This window comes from Lathyrus oleraceus, chromosome 5 (genome assembly GCF_024323335.1).
Source record: "Lathyrus oleraceus cultivar Zhongwan6 chromosome 5, CAAS_Psat_ZW6_1.0, whole genome shotgun sequence".
In the NCBI taxonomy this organism is placed as follows: Eukaryota; Viridiplantae; Streptophyta; class Magnoliopsida; order Fabales; family Fabaceae; genus Lathyrus; species Lathyrus oleraceus.
Window position 1 is genome coordinate 318,031,365 of NC_066583.1, and position 18,081 is coordinate 318,049,445.

General features: G+C 35.1%; 1 protein-coding gene and 1 pseudogene across 2 annotated transcripts; both read left to right on the plus strand.

Annotated features, from left to right (window-relative positions):
- The first annotated feature begins 3,102 nt into the window (after positions 1 to 3,102).
- On the plus strand, positions 3,103 to 12,880 carry LOC127080682 (uncharacterized; annotated as a pseudogene).
- A 1,136-nt stretch (positions 12,881 to 14,016) lies between these two features.
- Positions 14,017 to 17,737, plus strand: LOC127088294 (uncharacterized). 2 transcript variants are annotated; one of them, XM_051029224.1, is made up of 7 exons: positions 14,017 to 14,315; positions 14,434 to 14,555; positions 16,285 to 16,550; positions 16,628 to 16,843; positions 16,930 to 17,208; positions 17,466 to 17,561; positions 17,652 to 17,736. In XM_051029224.1, exons 3-5 carry the CDS (start codon positions 16,290 to 16,292, stop codon positions 17,095 to 17,097), a joined length of 645 nt encoding a protein of 214 aa, XP_050885181.1. In that variant the 5' UTR covers positions 14,017 to 14,315; positions 14,434 to 14,555; positions 16,285 to 16,289; the 3' UTR covers positions 17,098 to 17,208; positions 17,466 to 17,561; positions 17,652 to 17,736. The 2 variants fall into 2 exon arrangements, with proteins under 2 accessions (XP_050885181.1, XP_050885180.1); XM_051029223.1 differs by having other exon boundaries at positions 14,018 to 14,315; positions 17,284 to 17,561; positions 17,652 to 17,737.
- Positions 17,738 to 18,081: the final 344 nt, after the last annotated feature.

Below are 18,081 nucleotides of genomic sequence, written 5' to 3' on the forward strand. Positions count from 1 at the left end.
TAAACTCTATTTAATACTCTAACTAACTCTACCATTTTACAATTTAATAAATTTGCCTCGACAAGATAAAAGTAGATGTGTACACAAAAAAATTAAAATAAAATAAAATAAATTGGTCAAATTTAGACTAGATGTGAGTGAAAAATGTGATAAAATAAATTACCTATTTATACTACTAAAAAATATTACCGTTATTTTATTGTTGTTGCAATCTTATCATTCCAAAATGAAATCAATATCCTGAAATCAAATTAGTTATTATTGTAGTTTTTTGCCAAATATTATCGTTGCTTGATTTTCTTTAAATGACAAAATGAATTTTTTTTAATAATAAATATTACCGTTATTTTATTGTTGTTGCAATCTTATCATTCCAAAATGAAATCAATATTCTGAAATCAAATTAATTATTATTGTAGTTTTTTTGCCAAATATTATCGTTACTTGATTTTCTTTAAATGACAAAATGAATTTTTTTAATAATAAATATACTGATTTTTTAAGTGGTCTTTCTGAGATGTCAAACCGAGAATATGAAAAGAGGGAGAAGTAATATGAAACGGTTTGATGAAAATTAGGGTTTTATTTAATTTAATAAATTGATATTATTATTATTATTAATATTGTTATTTATTAATATTGTTATTTATTAATATTTATTATCATCATTATTAATCCCATTTACCCACTTAATAACTCAAAATATTCCAAAACCACTATTCCAAAACCACCGACAATATTATACCATTTTAACTAACTCTACCATTTTACAATTTAATAAATTTTCCTCGACAACATAAAAAAACATCTTTTCCTATTACTTGCACGCCGAAAATTTCCTTGGGAACACAACAGTCTTCACGCCTTCTTCTTCAAGAATGCTGCTAATCAATTCGATGTTATATATGTGTAACATCAAAGGTTGGATCCTTTTCAGCATTTTGCCACACACCTCTATCAAATTTATATACTCTTTTTTTTCCAGGTTATTAGGTTTGTAATTTTATAGTCATCTAAATTTGCAGTTACATTAATTTTTGAATTTTTTTCCAGTGAAAATGAGTAGAAAGGTTGATTCTGTGAAAGATATCAATGACTCAAAAGAAACTTGGCGTCTTGCTGTTCGAATAATGGATGTTTGGAGTGTTGTGAATAATAAGGGTATTGAACATTTGGAGATGATTGTTATGGATTCCTTGGTAAATTGCTTTTCTTTTTTTAAGTATAGATTTTTGTATGATAGTTAGTAATTACAACAAAATGCTTTTTTGTATAACATATAAAAAGAAGATTATTTTTATTTTGTTAGGAAGATCGGATTCAGGTCCTTATTCATTCCTATAAGTAATTTCGTACTAAACTCTATTTAATACTCTAACTAACTCTAACATTTTACAATTTAATAAATTTGCCTCGACAACATAAAAGTAGATGTGTACACAAAAAAATTAAAATAGAATAAAATAAATTGGTCAAATTTAGACTAGATGTGAGTGAAAAATGTGATAAAATAAATTACTTATTTATACTACTAAAAAATATTACCGTTATTTTATTGTTGTTGCAATCTTATCATTCCAAAATGAAATCAATATCCTGAAATCAAATTAGTTATTATTGTAGTTTTTTTGCCAAATATTATCGTTGCTTGATTTTCTTTAAATGACAAAATGATTTTTTTTAATAATAAATATTACCGTTATTTTATTGTTGTTGCAATCTTATCATTCCAAAATGAAATCAATATTCTGAAATCAAATTAATTATTATTGTAGTTTTTTTGCCAAATATTATCGTTACTTGATTTTCTTTAAATGGCAAAATGAATTTTTTTAATAATAAATATACTGATTTTTTAAGCGGTCTTTCTGAGATGTCAAACCGAGAATATGAAAAGAGGGAGAAGTAATATGAAACAGTTTGATGAAAATTAGGGTTTTATTTAATTTAATAAATTGATATTATTATTATTATTAATATTGTTATTTATTAATATTTATTATCATCATTATTAATCTCATTTACCCACTTAATAACTCAAAATATTCCAAAACCACTATTCCAAAACCACCGACAATATTATACCATTTTAACTAACTCTACCATTTTACAATTTAATAAATTTGCCTCGACAACATAAAAAAATGCATTTTCCTATTACTTACACGCCGAAAATTTCCTTGGGAACACAACAGTCTTCACGCTTTCTTCTTCAAGAATGCTGCTAATCAATTCGATGTTATATATGTGTAACATCAAAGGTTGGATCCTTTTCAGCATTTTGCCACACACCTCTATCAAATTTATATACTCTTTTTTTCCAGGTTATTAGGTTTGTAATTTTATAGTCGTCTAAATTTGCAGTTACATTAATTTTTGAATTTTTTTTCCAGTGAAAATGAGTAGAAAGGTTGATTCTGTGAAAGACATCAATGACTCAAAAGAAACTTGGCGTCTTTCTGTTCGAATAATGGATGTTTGGAGTGTTGTGAATAATAAGGGTATTGAACATTTGGAGATGATTGTTATGGATTCCTTGGTAAATTGCTTTTCTTTTTTTAAGTATAGATTTTTGTATGATAGTTAGTAATTACAACAAAATGCTTTTTTGTATAACATATAAAAAGAAGATTATTTTTATTTTGTTAGGGTGATCGGATTCAGGTCCTTATTCGTCATGACCATTTACTGAAATGGAAAGAGGTCATTAAGGAGAATATGACCTGCATTATAAACAATGACAGTGTCTATAACAATGATTTTCAGTGGAAGGTATGTGATCATTCAAAAAAAATTGTGTTTCTTGGTGGTACCACAATGAAGGCAATCGAACTTCAAAATATTCCACCTAAAGGATATTTCTTTAAAGATTTTGGTGAGATACTTCAAGGCAAATGCAAAACCGATAGACTGGAAGGTAATTTAAATTCTATTATAACTTATATAACTTATATATTTGCAAACACATTCAATAATGAACCTTACTTTAATGTAGATGTTATTGGTGCATGTTTTTTTTAATGTATAATTAATTTATTCACTGCATGTTTGCTATGTATTTTTTTTAAATTAGATGAGCAAAGAGGTGTATTCAAGCGAATAATGGAAGCAGTAAACAATCAACAAGGAGGCGTACTTTTTTTGTATGGATACGGTGGCACAGGGAAAACCTACATGTGGAGAACTCTAGCTTCCTACATAAGATCAAAGAAACAAATTTGTTTAACTGTTGCTTCATCGGGCATAGCTTCACTACTACTTCCAGGAGGTCGAACAGCTCATTCAATGTTCAAGATTCCAATACCTACAATGGAGTCTTCTACATGTAATATCGACAAAGGTAGTGATCGTGCAGAGCTACTAAAAATGGCAAAGTTGATAATTTGGGATGAAGCTCCAATGGCACACAAATTTTGTTTTGAAGCGTTTGATAAAACCCTTAAAGACATAATGGGGCGTTCCAATTGTTCTGACAAATTATTCGGAGGGAAAGTAATTGTATTTGGTGGAGATTTTCGGCAAATATTACCAGTTGTACCAAGGGGCAGCCGTTCAGATATAATACATTCTACAATAAATTCATCATACATCTGGGATCATTGTGTTGTGATGAAGCTTACAAAGAACATGCGACTCCAACAAGCCGGCAATACTTCAAGTACATCTGAATTAGAATTGTTTTCTAATTGGATATTAAAAGTTGGCGATGGGAAATTGGAAGAACCTAACGATGGTTACACGGATATTCCTATTCCAAATGATTTCTTAATTTCTAACTATGATGATCCACTAGAAGCCATTGTTAGTGAAACATATCTGAATTTTCTTAACAATTACAAGAATCCAGAATTTTTGCAATCAAGAGCTATATTGGCAGGAACAATTGAAACGGTTGACATCATAAATCAATACGTTTTGGGATTCATAGCAGGTATGCGTTATCCATTGTAAACATATTTATAGATACACTCATATATTTATATGTACTAACATAGATTTATAATAATAAAATTTCAAAAAATTTCCCAAAGGTGAAGAAAAGGAATATTTAAGTTCAGATTCTGTAGACACTTTTGACGGTGAAGGAAATGAAGCTTTTGATGTTTTGACCCCGGAATTTTTGAATACACTTACAACTTCCGGTCTACCTAACCACAAGATTAAATTGAAGATTGGGACCCCTATTATGTTGCTTCGAAACATTGATCAACCTGAAGGTCTCTGCAATGGAACAAGGCTTATAGTTACAAGATTGGCAAACCACGTTATCGAGGCAAAGATTATATCTGGAAAGAATATTGGAGGGTGAAATTCTAGTTATCAGACTTTGGATGTCATACTGGTTGTTATGACATCCAATTCTGCACAGACAGGGATTATGCAGAACTTAACAGTAAGTGCAGTAAATAACACAAGTAATTGTTCACCCAGTTCAGTCCAACATGACCTACATCTGGGGGCTACCAAGCCAGGGAGGAAATCCACTATTAGTAGTATCAATTCAAAGCTAAACTCACCCGTTTACAACTTATCACTTAATCCCTACCCAATGCAATTTCAATCTTAACCTAAGATCAAAGTTCCTACTCACTCCCCCTCAATCACCTCAGTGATTACTATCTTTAAACAATATTAAAGACAAGTTGAAGTCACACTTCAAACAACTCTTGATTGTGCTTCACAGCTTTAATCAAGATACACAGCACTCACGCTTAAAAGCTTTGAGTGACACAACACTTACAACTCAATGAACACCCTATGCCAAAGCTATCATCTACTTGATAATGACTTGGCTTACAAGATACGTCTAATACAAGACTCACAAAAATACAGCAGTGAAGTATGATGGACACACAAAATCTTCACGCCTCAAAATCCCTGAAACTGAATGAAGGAACGCCTTCCTTTTTATATTGCAGTACCCTGGGCTTTTGCACCTGTATTCTCCTGAATTTAAGGTCACGCGAGTTCCCATAAATTCAACATTTAGGTTACTAACAAATAGGCTATTTGTTAGGTTCATTGAATGTAGCTTGGTTGTTGATTTCCTGGTTTTTCTCTAAGCTGTTGACTTCCTGAAGAATAGCCTGAGAAAAAGCTGAAACAGAAAACTGAACAACCTACAATATAGCATATGCTGTCAGGCATGAATGTCAGGACATTCAGCTTGACATCAAGGTCCATATGCTGAGTCTGTTTTTCCAGAAAACAGACTGTACAATTTTGCTGACCTGTACATGATCAAGAAGACCATACTACAGTAACAGCTTACATTAATAAATGTCAAAGTGTCCAACTTAACATTTACACATTTGGCCTTAAGTTAGTTCTGTTATTCTTCTTGAAGAACAAACTAAGTTACATGCTGAATTATAGCAGAACACCACTCTGTCTAATGTTCAGTAGCTGCTGTCAATGATGAATGTCATAACATCCAGTTTGACATTCAGTCAGTAGGCCTTATACCAGGTCTGGTCTTTCCTTGATAACCAGACTGGAAATAAATACTAAGTTCTAACAGAACACCTGCTGTTCTATTCCTTAGTATCTGTTGACAGGTATGAATGTCACAGCATCCAGTTTGACATTCAATAAACCCTGTGTTAGCTAGTCCTGCAGTAACTACAATGTAGTCACACATACATGTCATGACATCAGTCAAGACATTAGTACCCATCTAGTGTTTTACCATATAATGCAGCCAATTAAACACCTACAAACTCCCCCTTTGGCAAATTTTTGGCTAAAACACTTTGATCCCCATAACAGAGTTCATAGCAGCGGAATCACACACCTAGAAGGAATTAATACTAGCTAATACACTCAGAGTGGCAGCACACTCACACACATGGAAGTTAAATAAAAACTTCACACAGCAGCACACACACACAGAAGTTAAATCTAAACTTCAACACATAATCGCTGCAGGGGAGGAATCTGTCGTCCTGAGAGTCTGTTGTAGAGACACCCACTCTGTTTGTCAGGGGTTACTCCCCCTTTTTGTCAAAAATGTTGCCAAAGCCAACAACATAACCAGAGAATAACGACAGAGTTACAAACTTGGTTTTACTTCACAGTTTCAACTAAGTTACCATCCACTTGATCTTGCTTCACAGCTTTGATCAAGTAATTACCCACTTTTGCTTTACAGTAGGTACCACCATATCAGATGCCATGATTTTGTTTCTGACATCCAGAACCACTCCTGCATGAACAGCATCCTTGAACTCCTGCAGGTACATTGGCCTTCTCACAGTAGGGTGTCTCCTTACCCTCTTGTATCCACCCTTGTTGCAAGTAGCATAGCTATGATCTGTTGACCAATCATGGCCTAGTATAAATTGTTTAGTAGGCAGAGATATTAAACAATTTATCCCAACCATCAGTGGTTGCTATAAGGTCTCAGAGAGACATATTCCCAGTTTGATCCTTAAGTTTTCAAACTGAGTAGCATCCAGAGCCTTTGTAAATATGTCAGCCAGTTGAAGATCTGTGGCTACATGTTCCAAAGTGATCACCTTGTCTTCCACCAGATCTTTGATGAAGTGGTGCCTAATGTCAATATGTTTGGTCCTGCTGTGTTGGATGGGATTCTTGGAGATATTGATGGCACTGAGATTATCACAGAACAATGTCATGAAATTTTGAGTGACATTGTACTCAGTGAGCATCTGTTTCATCCAAACCAGTTGGGAACAACTGCTTCCAGCAGCTATGTATTCAGCCTCTACAGTGGACAGAGAAACACAATTCTGCTTCTTGCTGAACCAAGATATTAGGTTGTCTCCTAAGAAGAAGCATCCACCTGATGTGCTTTTTCTGTCATCAGCACTCCCAGCCCAGTCAGCATCACAGTACCCAGATAGGACAGGCTTAACCCCATGTGAATACAGCATCCCATAGTCACAGGTCCCATTGATGTACTTGAGAATCCGTTTGACTTGATTCAAGTGGCTCACCTTAGGCTCTGCTTGATATCTGGCACACACTCCAACTGCATAAGAAATGTCAGGTCTACTTGCAGTTAGGTACAGCAGACTACCTATCATGCTTCTATACAAGCATTGATCAACACTAGGCCCTCCATCATCTTTGGTCAACTTTAGATGAGTGGGAGCAGGAGTCCTCTTGTGCCTAGCATTATCCATACCAAACTTCTTAACTATGTTCTTGGCATACTTGCTTTGAGAGAGAAACATAGAGTCCTCCATTTGGTTTACTTGCATTCCAAGGAAATAGGTCAGTTCTCCCACTAGACTCATTTCAAACTCAGACTGCATCTGGTGAACAAATTTTTGAACCATTTGTTCTGACATTCCACCAAAGACTATATCATCAACATAGATTTGAGCTATCATGATTTTGCCTTCTTCATCCTTCACAAACAAGGTTTTATCTATGCCACCCTTTCTGTATCCATTTGAGGTCAGAAATTCGGTTAACCTTTCATACCATGCTCTAGGAGCTTGTTTCAACCCATACAAGGCTTTCCTCAACTTGTATACATGCTCAGGTTGGTTAGGATCACAGACCCTTTAGGTTGTTCCACATAGACTTCCTCATTCAGGTAGCCATTCAAGAATGCACTCTTCACATCCATTTGGAATAGCTTAAACTTCAGGATGCATGCTACCCCCAACAGCAATCTGATGGACTCAAGCCTAGCCACAGGAGCAAATGTCTCATCAAAATCTACCCTTTCAACTTGAGTGTATCCTTGAGCTACTAGTCGTGCTTTATTCCTAGTAATTACTCCTTTCTCATCAGATTTGTTTTTGTAGATCCACTTGGTACCAATGATGTTGGTCCCTTCAGGTCTTGGAACTAGTTCCCAGACTTCATTCCTTTTGAACTGCTCAAGTTCCTCTTGCATGGCAGTGATCCAGTATTCATCAGTCAGGGCTTCTTTCACATTCTTTGGTTCAACCTTGGATACAAAGCAGGAATTAGAGTTTATTCCTCTTGACCTGGTAGTTACACCACTGGTGGGATCCCCTATGATAAGATCCTTAGGGTGGTCTTTCTGAATTCTGATAGATGGCACTTTGGTGGTTGCATCTACTTCACATTCAGGAGGAGGTTCCTGTACTTCTTCAGACTTGACTGGACTGTCAGTTGAACTGTCAAGGAATGTTTCAACATCCTCCATGACATCGGTTCCTTCCTCTTTATCGTCCACAATGACATTTATGGATTCCATCAGGACATTGGTCCTGTAGTTGAACACTCTGTAGGCTCTGCTGTTAGTGGAGTATCCCAGAAATATACCTTCATCACTTTTGGGATCTAGCTTCCTTCTCTGTTCACGATCTGTGAGAATGTAGCATTTACTTCCAAAGATATGAAAGTACTTCACAGTGGGTTTTCTTCCTTTCCAGATTTCATATAGAGTGGAGGAGGTTCCTTTTCTCAAGGTGACTCTGTTGTGAACATAGGATGCGGTATTCATTGCTTCAGCCCAGAAGTGCATGGGGAGCTTCTTTGCATGAATCATTGCTCTGGCAGATTCTTGAATAGTTCTATTTTTTCTTTCAACTATTCCATTCTGCTGAGGAGTTATAGGGGAGGAGAACTCATGACTTATTCCTTCAGACGAGCAAAACTCATCAAACTTGGAATTTTTGAACTCCGTACCATGATCACTTCTAATCCGGACCACACAACTGTCCTTTTCCCTTTGAAGTCTTATGCACAGGTCTTTGAAGACATCAAATGTATCTGACTTCTCTCTGATGAAGCTTATCCACGTGTATCTGGAATGGTCATCCACCACCACGTATGCATATTTCTTCCCACCAAGACTTTCAACCTGCATAGGTCCCATTAGGTCCATGTGCAACAGTTCCAGAACTCTGGAGGTTGTGGGATGTCCCAGCTTCGGATGTGACATCTTGGTTTGCTTGCCCACCTGGCATTCTCCACAGACTCTTCCTTCATCAATCAGGAGCTTTGGAATTCCTCTGACTGCTTCCTTGGATATAATCTTCTTCATTCCCCGTAAGTGGAGATGTCCAAGACGTCTATGCCACAGCTTCACATCCTGTTCTTCCTTGGCTGAGGAGCATGTTGTGGAAAAGTTAGAGACTTCAGGTTCCCACAGGTAGCAGTTATCTTTGGACCTGGTTCCTCTCATAACTTCCTGATTGTCACCATTTGTCACAATGCATAGCTCCTTAGTAAACTGAACATGAAACCCTTGATCACACAGCTGACTTATGCTGATGAGGTTTGCAGTTAGTCCTCTTACTAACAGCACATTATTCAGTTTTGGCACTCCAGAACAGTCCAGTTTGCCTACACCTTTTATTTTTCCTTTGGCACCATCACCAAAGGTCACATAGCAGGTAGTGTGAGGTTGAATATCTACCAGTAGATTTTCCATACCAGTCATGTGTCTTGAGCATCCACTGTCAAAGTACCAGTCTTCTCTGGTAGAAGCCCTTAGAGCAGTGTGTGCTATCCTAGCATACCATTGTTGCTTCTTAATGGGAACATAGCGCTTATGTGTTTTATGCTTAGGCTTAACATGCAAGGCTTGGTTAGGGAAACCATGAATCCAGTAGCAGAAGGCTTTTATATGACCAAGCCTACCACAGTGGTGACACCTCCACTCCTGGTATTTCCTCTTCTGATGATCATTCATCCTAGTTCCTCGATGTTGAGACATTGGCTTTGACTTCCGCTTGAACTTCTGAACTTTAGCCTTTGGGCGTTTGTGTTCAGTTGAGGATCTTTTCCCAAATCCAAGGCCAGATTTGGTTCCAGACTGCTGTCCCACCTTTAGAATCTTTTCCAAGGTGTCAGTTCCCTTATTCATCATTCTGATGGATTTAGTCATCTGATTCAGCTTGGAGGTCAGCAGGGTTATCTCACCATTTAGACCCTTTATGACAGACAGTTGCTTCTGTCTCTCATCTTCCAGTTCCTTGATGAGTTTCTTTTGCTTTTCTCCTTGTGCACGCACTTCTGCACTGGTGGAACACAGCTTCTTATAGGCTGCAGCAAGTTCATCAAAGGTCAGTTCATCTGCACTTGAGTCATCTTCAGAGGCACAAACACTGGTTAGTGCAGTGACATGTTTGGCAGATTCTCCTTCAGATTCACTTTCAGAGTCTCCTTCAGACCATGTGATAGCTAACCCCTTATTTTGCAATTTGAGGTAAGTAAGGCATTCAGCTCTGACGTGTCCATACCCTTCACAACCATGACACTGGATTCCCTTGCCGTGATTGAACTTCTCATCAGAAGTTGATCTTTTCTTAATGTTAGACGGGATGTTCTTGACATTGGGTCTACCTCTTTGATCAATCTTCTTCACGAACTTGTTGAACTGTCTCCCAAGCATGGCTAAGGCTTCTGATATACTTTCATCACCTCCAGTATATCCTGCTTCTGACTCCTCTTCAGCATTAGATACAAAAGCTATGCTTTTGTTCTTCTTCTCAGCATACTCACCCAAGCCCATTTCAAAGGTTTGGAGGGAACCAATGAGCTCATCCACCTTCATGTTGCAGATGTCCTGCGCCTCCTCTATGGCTGTGACCTTCATAGCAAATCTCTTAGGCAAGGACCTGAGAATCTTTCTTACAAGTTTCTCTTCAGCCATTTTCTCACCTATTCCACCAGAGGTGTTTGCAATTTCAAGAATATTCATGTGAAAGTCATGAATAGTCTCATCCTCTTTCATCCTCAGATTTTCAAACTTGGTGGTCAGCATCTGAAGTTTGGACATCTTCACCTTGGAAGTACCTTCATGAGTTACCTTGAGGGTATCCCAGACTTCCTTAGCTAGTTCACAGTGGTGTACCAGCCTGAAGATGTTCTTGCTGATTCCATTGAACAATGCATTCAAGGCCTTGGAATTTCCAAGAGCTAATGCCTCTTGCTCCTTGTCCCACTCTTCTTCAGGAATCTGCACACTGACTCCATCTTCACCTGTCCTCATTGGATGTTCCCATCCTTTGTTGACAGCTCTCCAGACTTTGCTGTCTAGAGACCTTAAGAAGGCTATCATACGAGGCTTCCAGTCATCATAATTAGAGCCATCCAACATGGGTGGTCTGTTTGAGTGTCCTAAATCCTTGTCCATGGTACTAGAAAGTAACTTCCCTAGATCTCACCCAGAAATTCACAGGCAGGGTGCCTGCTCTGATGCCAATTGAAATTCTAGTTATCAGACTTTGGATGTCACACTGGTTGTTATGACATCCAATTCTGCACAGACAGGGATTATGCAGAACTTAACAGTAAGTGCAGTAAATAACACAAGTAATTGTTCACCCAGTTCAGTCCAACATGACCTACATCTGGGGGCTACCAAGCCAGGGAGGAAATCCACTATTAGTAGTATCAATTCAAAGCTAAATTCACCCGTTTACAACTTATCACTTAATCCCTACCCAATGCAATTTCAATCTTAACCTAAGATCAGAGTTCCTACTCACTCCCCCTCAATCACCTCAGTGATTACTATCTTTAAACAATATTAAAGACAAGTTGAAGTCACACTTCAAACAACTCTTGATTGTGCTTCACAGCTTTAATCAAGATACACAGCACTCACGCTTAAAAGCTTTGAGTGACACAACACTTACAACTCAATGAACACCCTATGCCAAAGCTATCATCTACTTGATAATGACTTGGCTTACAAGATACGTCTAATACAAGACTCACAAAAATACAGCAGTGAAGTATGATGGACACACAAAATCTTCACGCCTCAAAATCCCTGAAACTGAATGAAGGAACGCCTTCCTTTTTATATTGCAGTACCCTGGGCTTTTGCACCTGTATTCTCCTGAATTTAAGGTCACGCGAGTTCCCATAAATTCAACATTTAGGTTACTAACAAATAGGCTATTTGTTAGGTTCATTGAATGTAGCTTGGTTGTTGATTTCCTGGTTTTTCTCTAAGCTGTTGACTTCCTGAAGAATAGCCTGAGAAAAAGCTGAAACAGAAAACTGAACAACCTACAATATAGCATATGCTGTCAGGCATGAATGTCAGGACATTCAGCTTGACATCAAGGTCCATATGCTGAGTCTGTTTTTCCAGAAAACAGACTGTACAATTTTGCTGACTTGTACATGATCAAGAAGACCATACTACAGTAACAGCTTACATTAATAAATGTCAAAGTGTCCAACTTAACATTTACACATTTGGCCTTAAGTTAGTTCTGTTATTCTTCTTGAAGAACAAACTAAGTTACATGCTGAATTATAGCAGAACACCACTCTGTCTAATGTTCAGTAGCTGCTGTCAATGATGAATGTCATAACATCCAGTTTGACATTCAGTCAGTAGGCCTTATACCAGGTCTGGTCTTTCCTGGATAACCAGACTGGAAATAAATACTAAGTTCTAACAGAACACCTGCTGTTCTATTCCTTAGTATCTGTTGACAGGTATGAATGTCACAGCATCCAGTTTGACATTCAATAAACCCTGTGTTAGCTAGTCCTGCAGTAACTACAATGTAGTCACACATACATGTCATGACATCAGTCAAGACATTAGTACCCATCTAGTGTTTTACCATATAATGCAGCCAATTAAACACCTACAGAGGGGTTATCTATATTCCAAGAATGGATATGACTCCAACACAATCTCCGTGGCCATTCAAAATGACTAGAAGGCAATTTCCCATAACTATATGTTATGCTATGACAATTAACAAATCTCAAGGTCAGTCATTGGATTATGTTGGATTGTATTTTCCTAGAAGTGTATTTAGTCATGGTCAACTATATGTTGCAATATCAAGGGTCAAAAGCAAAAAAAGGGCTTAAGATATTAATCCATGACAAGGATAACCATCCATTGAATTCTACAACAAACGTCGTGTTCAAAGAAGTTTTTGAAAACTTATAGAACGTAAGTTTTTCATTAGTTATATTATATCAACCAATGTCGTTGTTTATTATTAGAATTTTATTGAATGAGTTGTATAAAATATACATTATGTTTTAACATTTGTTTATATGGATGTAATTGTTTTTTACAGGGTAATGAATCATCACTTCCTAAAAGGTTGCGGGCAGGTTTTGTATAAACCCAGTTTTTTAAGGACCAAAGAATTGTACGAAGTTAAATCATTTTTGTTGCTGGACTTATTTCTCACAATTTTAACTAAAATTGTGAACCTTTTGTTTCAATATCTTTTGTTGCATTAAACCCTTACTGTATCAATTGCAATTAATTTCAATATTTTGTAGTATTCATTACTATATTTTAAAACAAATGAGGTTCTGGTATTTCTTTTACATGGTTTATGTATTTTGGTTAAATAATCATTTATTATGAAGGTTAATATTTGCGCTTTTATACCTCAAATTAGTAACAGATTGGAAAATTTCATCCATTCACTAGTACAAAAAGAATAATATAATTTGTAAATTTACACCCGTTTTACAAAAAACGGGTGTAAAAAGCAAATGCGGTGGCAGTTTTGTAAATAAAGTCTTATTTTGAATTTTAGTACGTAACAATAGACACCCTATTTTTAAATAACGGGTGTAAATTCAAATATTATTTATTATCAACTCTATATTACACCTGATATTCAAAAAAAGGGTGTAAATTTAAAAATAAAAATAAAATATTCGTGCCTTAAACAATAACTTTTATTATTCTTATTTGTTTATTTCTCTGCACTCACTACAACATTTTAATTCTACGACAACGCCTAAGTTTTGGGATGTAAAATAATTGTTCTCATAGAGTTTAATAGAGAACACATTTTATATCCTGTTGCGGTAGTGTATATATTTTTTGAAAATATTTTACAACGGTTCGAAACAGTTCTTATAGATGATAAAGAGAACAATTTTCATTAACAATTGATTAAAACCGTTCTCATATATTTTTTTTTACCAATTTTAATAAAATATTAATTATAGGAGACCGCTCTACTATGTTTTGATAAAAATAAATTATTTGTAAAAATGTCTTCTGGTTGGAATCGAACGGTGTTCCTTGTACTAACAAATTCTAATCGCTTCTAAAAAAATTATATTCCGTTTCTGAAATTCAGAGCGGTAAAACCCAATTCTGAGCGCTAAAACCAATTTTTTCGTTCCCTTTCTGAAATTCATAGCGCAAAGTGAAAGTGAATTTCATCTCCCAAACCCTAACCCTTTCTCCCTTCTCTTTCTTCTCTCAAACCCTAATCCTTTTTTCCTTTCTCCTTCTTCTCAAACCCTTCAACTTGCGTACATAGAGTTAAGCTTTTAGGGTTTATCAAGAGTTTCACGAAATTCACCTCAATCAAAGGGTTTCAAGGATTCATCGTAATCAAAGGTTTGAAGTAAGTTTCTATGCTTTTTCTGATCTGTTTTGAAGATTCAGTTTGTATGGTTGCTCAAAAAAAGGTTCCAGTGAGTAGAAGATGTTGGTTATTAAGTTTTTTGATTTTGCTGCTACAGGTATTTGTTATGCATGCTTAGTTCAGAATGTTGATTACAGGACAAACTCTTGGACCTGACAAGTGTAACACGTCTCTTTCCCATCACTAAGTACCTTGGTTTTCTTGCCACTAGTATCACATGTATGTTCTTCATTGAATCTATTTATCAATACTTTGTTTTAGATTTGTGTAATTTATTGAACATATTTTCTGTGTAGACTTGAATGCTATTGTCATTGTTGTACAATGCCTATGGGCAACTTGATCATATTCACAATATAGATAATAGACAATGATAATATGGTTTTGGCTTGAATATATCTTTGGCCCCTGCAAATTTAGTGTTATTTAATTTCAAGTTTTGAGAGGATTTGATCAAAGATTTACTTGTCAATTCCGGAGTGCCAAAATCCAGCCATATCGCCCGCTTTGCTGGGCCGTTATAGGTGGTGAAATTAATCAAGCTATTAAAATAAATTTCAAAATAGTTGAACATTTTTGTTCTCTTTTTTTATGCATGTTGCATTAGTGCTTCATAAGAATTGGTTATTTTATTGTCTTTATCTTCGTTGGTGTTTTGTAGTGGAAGATTTCTCGCTTCCAATTTGTTGTCATGGGTCTAGTTAGCAAAATTTTGTTTTTTAGGGTTGCTAGATCTATGCTTCCTATGGAAGTTTTAAGCAGTGAATTGAATTTTCGTGTATTTATACTTTACTCTGTTCCGCAATTTCGATATCTAGATGTTCTTTATGGATTGAGATATTATCTGTTTCATGATTTGTTTTGGCATCTTTATGTTGGTGAGATTTTGGGTGATAGGTGATGATTGATGATAGTGTGTGTTGCCAATTGTTAATAACTCAATTTTACAACTACATTGAACATTGATGCTTGGGTGGTTTGAAATTTGAACCACTAAGTTCACTTCAGGAGCAAATGAGTTTTAGGTTCTAGTGATCATGAAACAACACAGGATTGTGTGTACTAAGCTTAAGTTCATTAGTTAGATGCACCATCATCATTATTACTTTAATTTTGTAATTGGAAAGCAGTATATGTAGATTAAAAACTTGTGGTAAGAAAAATGTATACTATAGAAATTGGTTAATATTTCTTCACATTTTTCTTACGTTTCTACTTTAAAAAGAAAGTATCTCACTCTAACTCCAATTGTACTGCATGATAGTAGTTTTCCAATGCTTAAATGCAGATGGTTTATATTGGTATTTGAGTATTCACATTTTATGTGTCACACAATTTTGGTTAAGATAAATTAAGTATGGGTTTAATATATATAAAATTTGATTGCAGTATGCATTTTGAAAAAATAGCTTCTATGCATTAAAGCTGTTGCAGATTTGCACATTTTGGTCTTGTCTTTTATACTTGTTTAACAAAGTTTAAATATGTGATACCATTAGGGTCTAGCGTAGGAAACTTGCATATGGATTTTGTATATCAATGTTCTCATAGTACCTGTGCAGTCAAAGAGAATTTCATTTTGGTAGTTACTCATTCTCTTTTCTCATGATTTTAGGCTTACAAAAATCTTGATGGATATTATTGTTCTGTTGTTATTCTACTGTTTAAATAGACTTTTTAGTTCATTTTTCTTCTGTTCATATTAAAGTGGTATTAAAGTAGAAACTGAGCATGTATTAATTCTATGTGCAGTAGTTATTGTGACTTATGAGTTATTATGACATATAGAAATTGAACGTGTATAGGTAGAAGTGAACCATGCAATTGTAAGTTATTGTTATTAAGTGTTTTTTATTATATTAATGGTGAGATGGAATGTTAGGTAGAAGTGAACGGCCTTTCTTAGATGGAATTTAATGGAATTTAATATTGTTTTCTCTCTAAACAGGAATTATGGATAAACCATCTAGCTCTTCACCAAAAAAAAAGAAGACTAGAGGTGTCACAGCATTGCTACGTTTCATTGCCAAACTTCCTGATGGTGAAAAATACCAAATTGATTTTGATCCTGATACCTTCCAACCCATTGGTCAGTATGCTGCAAAGTTTAAAAGTTATTTGTCATTCATTGCACGTAGCAAGGTTAGTATAAATGAAAAGCAATGGAAAAAGATAAGCGATAAGTTGAAGGACGTGATATGGGACGATATCACGGTATGCATTTTTAATTAATTATTTTAAAGTTATTATCTATAATTGCTTCAATTACTAACACTCCTTATGTTTTGAAGTGTAAGTTCACTTGCCCCACTGATAAAGAATTTAGGAAGCATTGGTTTGTTTATATGGGGGAACGATTGAAGCAATTTAAGACATTGCTCTCAAATGTCTATATATTTGGGAAAGGAGATAAGCATGGAAATACAACTCCATTTGAAAAGTATAAATTTATCAAAGAAGAAGATTGGGATTTGTTTGTCCAGACTCGACAAAAAGAAGATTTTCAAGTTAGTTAAATTTGTAGATTTATTTTTATGTTATCTAAATTGATTTGGTTTTTGACGTTTAGTTTAATGTGATTTATTTGTAATAGGAGAAAAGGCTAAAAGGAAAGACACATTCATCAAAGAATATCCACCCTCATATTTTGTCTCGTGGTGGTTATGAAAAACTTAGGGCCACCGTAATGGAAGAGAGGAGGAAAAAAGTGATTGAAGAGGCCAAAGGTGATGAAAGTTTGAAAGGTGATGAAAGTGATTGAAAGGTGATGAAAGTGATTGAAGAGGCTCAAATCCAACAAGGAATGAAACTCCTACAACAGATGCAATTGGAGCTCCGCTCCGAGAGGCCTAAAGAGATGTTTATAAAAGAGGTATGCGTAACTGGATACAATTAATCTACTAAAAATTAGAAAAAAATTAATTTAATTAATGTTCACTTGATACAGCATGTAGAATCTGTGGGTACGAGCACTAACGGAAGTTGCTCAAAGGTTATGACTACTGAAGATTTAACTAAAAAAATGGATGCTTCTGAAGATTACCTCAAAAAGATTAACAATCTCAAGGAAAAAAGTTTGTGATGTTGTTGTTTTTGGTGGCTTTAATGTAACTAGGAGTTTATATGCAGGGGCATCAACAAGATAACGGATGGGCATGTGGATATTATGTCATGAAAAATATGTTTGACATTATTGATGCTTGTATTGTTGAAAGATTCAATGAGGTATTTTATATTACATATATTTAATGAAAAACATGTAAATTATTGTTTTAACATGTAGTTGTTTAATTTATTATATGTTTGAACTTGCAGATATTCACAGACACCTCATCATATGAAAAAGAGTCAATTGATCACATCCGACAACTTTGGGCTCAATTCTTTTTGCAAAAGGTTGAGGAGCAAGAGAACCAGGAAAAGAAAGATTTAATGACAAAACAGAAGCGATTAAAAAAAACTTATATATAGATATATTTTTGTTCCATGAATGATTTATTGGTACAAGTTACATGAACAAAGTGGTTGAATTTTTTTCTTACATGAATACAATTTTTGTTGATGTATGACTTGGTGCAAGATTCTAAAGATTAGAGAAATGTTTGTTTTGGTTATTTTTGTTTTTTATTGAATATCCAGGAATATATAAAATATTTGGTTTAATGAAATTTCAAATAAAATATTTTTAAAAAATTGAGATATTTTACACCCTTCATACACAAAATAGGGTGTAAATGTGTTAAAA

Bases quoted from the DNA above. Each gene is read 5' to 3' on its own strand.
- LOC127088294 (XM_051029224.1), top strand. From the start codon at position 16,290: ATGGATAAACCATCTAGCTCTTCACCAAAAAAAAAGAAGACTAGAGGT. The intron at 16,551-16,627 runs GTATGCATTTTT...TATGTTTTGAAG, and splicing joins TGATATGGGACGATATCACG to TGTAAGTTCACTTGCCCCAC. The intron at 16,844-16,929 runs GTTAGTTAAATT...TATTTGTAATAG, and splicing joins GACAAAAAGAAGATTTTCAA to GAGAAAAGGCTAAAAGGAAA.